Source organism: Urtica dioica, chromosome 10 (genome assembly GCF_054948205.1).
Source record: "Urtica dioica subsp. dioica isolate 48M chromosome 10, U.dioica_male_clone48M_v1_H2, whole genome shotgun sequence".
Classification (NCBI taxonomy): Eukaryota; Viridiplantae; Streptophyta; class Magnoliopsida; order Rosales; family Urticaceae; genus Urtica; species Urtica dioica.
The window spans coordinates 16,652,137-16,658,837 of NC_142765.1; the positions used below are offsets into that span (position 1 = coordinate 16,652,137).

Here is a 6,701-nt window from a genome sequence, read left to right on the forward strand (position 1 = left end):
AAGGTGACGGCTCAGACGGAGAGGCTACGTTGTTGGAGACTTGAAAGCTTTTGTTGTTGCTACGAGACTTTGGAGTTAAGTCAGCGGGCTTGTCGTAGATCTTTGAGCACTTTGCTTTAACATTGCCAACCTTGCCGCAATTTTCACAAGTTGGCTCTTAGATTGGCGAGCATCGGGAAAGTGATTTTCTGGATCTGACTTCCGAGTGAACAGTGCCTAATTTTCTGATGTAGGGCAGGGATCTGGCCAGCATGACAGTACGATGACTCTCTTCTCTACGGACTTCAGCAAAGACTTCTCAGGTGTTCGGCAAAGGGTCTCATCCGAGTAGACGTCCTCGTATGTCGTCGACATCTTTATTTAGACCTAAAAGAAATTCGAAGACCTGCTCCTTTTCCACCATCTTCTAGTAAAGAACTCGGTCCTTCTTGCATCTCCATGCGTGATCGTTGAAGAGATCAATATCCTGCCATAGAGTTTTCATGTCGGTGGAGTACTGCGTGACTGTCGTTTCTCCTTGTATGGAATTCCAGAATTGAGTTTTAAGCTCAAACCGTTGTCAAGTGTTATCGAGATCTGAGTAGGTCTCGCTAGCAGCAAACCATATGGAATGAGCGTTGGGAAGAAAAAGATAGGTTTGGCCTATACCTACCTCCATGGAATTAATTAACCATGACATAATCATGGAGTTCTCAGCCTCCCATCGGTCTAACTCGAGACTGTATGCAGCTTTTTTTCAATGATGCCGGAGATGTAGTCGAATTTGCCTCGAGCACGAATAAAAAGCTTCACCGACTGGGACCACTGCAGGAAATTTACATTAATAATGCAATCCTCAATAGATACAAATACATTTACTTAATTTTCGGAAACTGGCGGACATTAACAAAATAAACTAGATATTATTAAGGAAAAATTGTACAAAATAGCCATTTGAAACTAATTGATTAGCAAAATAGCTTAAAATTCAAATTTTCAGCAAAATAGCCAAATTTATGTTGTCAAATATTTTTTTTACGGCAAAATTAATTTTTTTTACAATTATTATAAGTAATTTATCACTTTCAAAAATATTAATCATAAGATCAATTTTTTTTTAAATCTGATTACTGTACATTTTGGTTATTCTTCTAATTTTAGGGAAATTTTGACTATTTTGCGAATTCTCAACTTTAAACAACTTATTTAGCCAAATCACCCTATTGTTAATTAGACTTGTATCATAATTTCTTCTGTATACAATTCTCTACAAAACCTCAATTCCGGAAATTTCATCTTACTCTATGTCTCTCTGGGTATTATTGCCAACTAGTCTCTGGTATATATGATAATTAGATTGAAAATTAAGAAGACCAATTATTAGGATGTGCGCATCGAAGCGTCATATTAGATTGACAATTGACCGAACCACACTAAACATACCAAACTAGAGCAAATCGTTTCATCGAGCCGCAGGAATTCATTGGATTTAAACCATTTTGATTATTTTTTAGAGAAATGGCTCAAAATATTAATTACTTTGAATATTATCATTTTTTTATGGAAATTGGAAAATTTCATTAATCAAATGAGGTCCTGAGAAATCAGAGACCTAATACCAGAGGGGATATCACCCTCATCGAATACACGATCAGGAAAGGAACATAACGCTCTTGCAAGAGAGTGAGCGACAACATTCGCAGACCGTTTGAAAAAAACAGGAAAAATATTCAATAAAGAAGACATTAAACTTTTACAATCCTCAATCACTTGGCCAAAATGGGATAATAGCCTCCCCTGTTGTAGAAGAGCGTGAACACTTGCTGGCAATCTGACTCAATGATAACGTTGTCTTGGTTGTGATGCTTGATCCAACTCAGAGCCTCCCGAATCCCAATCGCTTCAGCAACCTCATGAAAATTCTATCAAGTAACATTATGAACACTTTCTATTAAAAAAAATGTAACATGTTAACAAATTATTAGGTTTAAATTCCTGAAATTAAAACCAAAATTAAAAAAAAAAAATATATATATATATATATATAATAGCGGTATAAAAACTCAATGTTTACGGGTTGTTACACTTAATGGGAATATAAGTGTAACAACCCGTAAATATTGGATCCTTAATGCCACTATTTTTAAACAATGGGAACACAAGTGTAACAACTCGTAAATATTGAGTTTTTATGTCGCCATTTTCTCAAAAAATATATATAAACAACAATTTTGAGACAAGTTACGGTTTACGGTTTGATTTACTGTTTTTTGGCATGATGCGATTTTGCTTTCACATTAGCTAACGATTTTTTAGCGGATATGATATTTTTGCGCAAAAAGTGAATGATTACCAAATTACAAGTTTATGTTGCGCTTGCACTTCTAACATATCCTATCATGTAATCTTGACCACTTCTCAAAAAAAAAAAAAAAAAAAAGTTTATGTTCTCTCTGGGCACGGTATTTCTTGATGAATGCAAAATAATCCAACTCAAAGCTTGACCTTTATTCTATAATCGGAGTAAGGATTCTGAGACCATTAGTGAGTATAAGGGAAATTGTGAACTCGTATCGAATTTTTTTATTTTATTTTTTGCATCAATTAAACTCGGATTGACTTGTTCTTTTCACAAACTTGTTCTTTTCACAAATCATTCTATCGGACAGTAGAAATATGGTCAAATAACTCAAAAACTCTTATTTTCTCGGAGTTATAACTTGCATTGAACACTTGGAGAGGCATTGCAATTCTACGTCCATTTACTAGCTGGTTTTCAAAAGAAAAAAATTTGTCCCAAAAACAAAACCAATCAAAATAAATTAAACCAAAAGCCTGGGTTCTCGTACTGATCTACAAAAAATATCCGTATAAAACGAACACATAATTCTACTATTTCGTCATCTAAAATCTCTTTTAAATAACAAAATTTGATCTCAAAGTCTTCAAGCCGTCTTTGCCTTCGGCTTAATGCGCTTCACTCTCGAGTATAGGAAAACTCCAGCTAGTGCGACCCCAGTGCCTGAAAAAGAGAGAAAATAAGTCTCTCAAGTAAATTGTGTCGGAGAATAAATAAAAAAATGTCCTAGCATACCATATCTTTATGGTAAATAGTTTATAGAGGAATTGAAAATTTACCGAGGGAGTTGATGAGCGAGACAGGTGTCTGGAAGAAAACAACTGAGCTTACGATGACCACCACTCGCTTCACGCAGTTTCCTACGGAGTGAGTAACGGGAGATACCCTAGCCAAAATCATGTACGAAACCTGCACAGTTCGATCGATTCGTATTTTAATCTCCTTGTAATTGTTATAGTAATTCATTTTTATATTACAGCCCTTAGCAGGGAGAGAAAAACCCACAAGCTAAGCAATAGAATTTTCTGAGTTTAATCTTGTGAGGCATATGAACAAAGGCGGTGACTGATCAAAAACTCAAAAGCAGACCCATGAAATCTGTGCATGAATAAAGACAAGTGAATGGACACCAAAACCCTCACCTGTTGATAAGCATGGAAGCAGAGGGCAGCGATAAACGACCTTGTGTATAATTGGTTGACATTTAATCCCTGTAATTGAGTAAAAAAGGTTAGAAATTTCTATGAGAAACGAGGAATATCGGAAAATTTTAGCTAGCTCTGTAAAGTACTCACAGCGGATTGTAGGTACGCGGGTGTAAATTTAACACCTTCCATAAATATAGTCACCGGTGCAAGCAAGAAAAAGGACATGACGGTAATAATAGAGAACAGAGTAATATTGTCCATGGAATCCTGACAAACAAAACACGAAGTAATAGAGTTAGACCTGCCTAATTCAACAAATGAAAGCATTTAAAAGAAACGCGCAAATTATAAGTCCGGGGAACAAAGTTTACATCTTTTTTAAGCATGAGCTTCTTGCTGAGGACATTACGGGACTGGTTGGTCACATTGGAAGCCATGGCACTCCAAAATCCAGCCCTGTTCCATCAAGTTAATGAAAAAGAAAAGAACTTGTAAGAATTTCCAGTGCAACAACGAATTTATCGTAACTACAGGCCGTAATCACCACTATGAGAAAAATATTCGAATGATAAAAAAAAAAATTACAACATACCAGTTAAAAGACGCCTCAGTGACTGATGCTAATGCCACACCACCAACAATTGGCACCAAGGAAGAAACCACCCAGAGAGTAGGAAACTGATGTGGAAATTAAAAACCCCTTAGAAATTACAAATCACACACTGCCACTATATGTAATGCATATACAGCAATCTCGAACAAATCGAAGAGTACATAGAAACTCACCTCGCCAAGAAACATGGCAGAGAGGACAACTGAAAAGAATGGTTCCATGGCTTTGATTGTATGCGTAAATGACACGGCCACCTTACCAAGACTCATGTTGGTGAAAAGGTTTCCCAGAGTGTGAACCACTGCCAACGGTAGAATCGCTGCAAGCTGGGGGAGAAAAAAATAATTAATTACTACATCATGTAACAGAAGCGGGACGAGCAAACCTACTAAACAAAGATCAACGTATAGATTTCCATGGTATCTTTTTACCTGTGCACCGCTGATTTTCGGTCTCTTGTAGAGATTGAATCCCCACATTGATAGAACAAGTATGGAACCCATGGTGAACTGAACCAGAGTAACAGTAACAGGGTATGGGAACACCTTCAAGACCTGTGATAAAGAAGTGAAATTATAATGTAATTAGAAGCCAACATTATGGTTATGATGGTTTATTATCCTCTCTTCTTTCAAACCATTACGCTAATTGTTTAGATCGAGGACAAGTATAACTCTGTGTCTAACTACAGTTCTGGGCGCCAGTGCTTATCTCGTATCTTCTAAGTTATCTCAGTCTATAGGCAGTGAACAAAAAGTAACCGAAATATGAAAAACTCCCTTCTTTCAAACAAGTATCTAAGGAGATTGATCAACTAGGTTATGTTGATTCTAAACAAGTTTAGTTTTTCCAAGCACCACAACCCCGAAGTAAACAGAACATGTGAAATCCCCAAAAGGAAATATAGACTTTCAAGTCATAGTGTCGAAACCGACTTTCTCGGCGATTTTTATCTATCAGGCACACTGATACTCAAGATTGTAACAGCATTGGTAATTTGAAGTTCCAGAAAATAATAGAACAAAAAGATTTGTAATAGTCAAGATATAAAATTAAATAATAACTGTATACCCAACCCGAAACAAACATACAAAAAATAAAAATAAAAAAATAAAAAAATAAATTAAAAATAAAAATAAAAAAATTTAAAATTGCAGACACTTGCAAGTTTCAACGACTACCATACCACCATATCTCCCTAAAACGGCACTCCTTAAATAAAATAAAATAAAATAAATACAACGAAAGCAGAGAAAAACAAAGTGAATTGATAACAATGCTATAGAATTTGTTACGAATTTATTTTTTGATTCCTAATTACAATTCAAGCTATATATCATCAACACCGACTGGCTATGAAAGCTCTGCTCTTTCATTTGAAAGTATTGTTCCAGAACAGAATAAATGAAATTATAAAAAATAATAACACACTAAAAACAAAAGGAATCCTGATACAGAATCAATGAATATCCTACTGACATTTTTTTAAAACGAATAAGTAAATGAATAATTCATGAGTAACGCTCGATCTCTGATAACAACGAAATCAACGATTCACATATATTCATATCGGATTCAGAGCAACAAAAAATTAAAGCCATACCTGTTTGTTATAGATGTTGAAGTAGATATTGAACAGGTACCAAAGACCGAACAAGCAACCAAGCTCGATCGTCTTCCTCAACGCGCTCGGCTCGGCGTCGACGACGACGCTTTCTCCGGCGCTCTCCGGCACCGAGCTGCTAGCTCTCACCTCGAACCGGCTGGCCTCTTCGGAAACCCACGGCCGAAGCTTGAAGGACGCCAGAGACGGCGACGAAGGCGAAGAGAGCGACCATGATCGGCGCGGCGGAGTCGCCGAGGCGGCGAACTTCCCGATGCCACGTGGCGGGGCGACGGCGATCCGCGACGGTGCGAAGGCGGCGCGGGGCCTGGGGAGGGCGACGGATGAGGAGGAGAGAGAGAATGCGGAGCTCTGCATCGTTGAGGTATGGTGTGACAAAAATGGCGAGATCTGAGGGTTTCGGTGGTATTTGAAAACCCAGAGAGAGAGAGAGACGGCCTCGGAGAGTCCGTCGATGGTTTTTATTTTATTTTTATATTATTATAATTTGATGGTTGGTGGGTATAAGTGAGTGAGAGAGCAACGAAAGTTGTTAGGTAAAGTTGATAGAGTCTATAGACTTCGAGTCTGCGTTTCGAGTCTTAAATTATTATTTTTTTAGTACACCGTGGAGAAAATACATTTTCCACACTTCAATGGCGGAGGAATACCGTGGTTACATCACGGCTCTTTGATCACATAAAACTTCGCTCATAGCACACTGCGGGATAAGCCCCAACCAATGAACATCCGAGTCAACGTGAAAAGCAAACGGGTCAAAAATTATGGGCCACTACATTACACGAACGCGGAATGTGAATAACATCAAAAACATAAAAATATAAACTACAAACCTTGATTTCATGTATGATTGTGCCCAATTCCGTCATGGGGACGTGACCCTCCTTGAGAACTCGGACCACCTCAAGGCAGTCGGATTGCACCACCACCCGAGTCAGCCGGATCCTTAGCCGCGAGTAGCCCCCGGAGGATAGCCGA

At 37.8% G+C, this 6,701-nt stretch overlaps 1 protein-coding gene across 1 annotated transcript; it reads right to left on the minus strand.

The window, feature by feature from the left end:
* Nucleotides 1–2,661: 2,661 nt before the first annotated feature.
* On the minus strand, nt 2,662–6,236 carry LOC149383582 (triose phosphate/phosphate translocator, non-green plastid, chloroplastic-like). Its single transcript, XM_089629064.1, has 9 exons — nt 5,703–6,236; nt 4,531–4,653; nt 4,273–4,425; nt 4,079–4,164; nt 3,858–3,942; nt 3,634–3,753; nt 3,481–3,549; nt 3,118–3,247; nt 2,662–3,001 (listed from the first exon to the last, which is right to left on the minus strand). The coding sequence occupies exons 1-9, from the start codon at nt 6,078–6,080 to the stop codon at nt 2,925–2,927; spliced, it is 1,221 nt and encodes a 406-aa protein (XP_089485190.1). The 5' UTR covers nt 6,081–6,236; the 3' UTR covers nt 2,662–2,924.
* Nucleotides 6,237–6,701: the final 465 nt, after the last annotated feature.

Excerpts from the sequence above, each read along its gene's own strand:
- LOC149383582 (XM_089629064.1), bottom strand. The coding sequence starts at position 6,080 with ATGCAGAGCTCCGCATTCTCTCTCTCCTCCTCATCCGTCGCCCTCCCC. Across the intron at positions 4,165-4,272 it reads CTGCCATGTTTCTTGGCGAG|TTTCCTACTCTCTGGGTGGT; the intron begins GTGAGTTTCTAT and ends TTTCCACATCAG. Across the intron at positions 3,943-4,078 it reads ACTGAGGCGTCTTTTAACTG|GGCTGGATTTTGGAGTGCCA; the intron begins GTATGTTGTAAT and ends TTGATGGAACAG.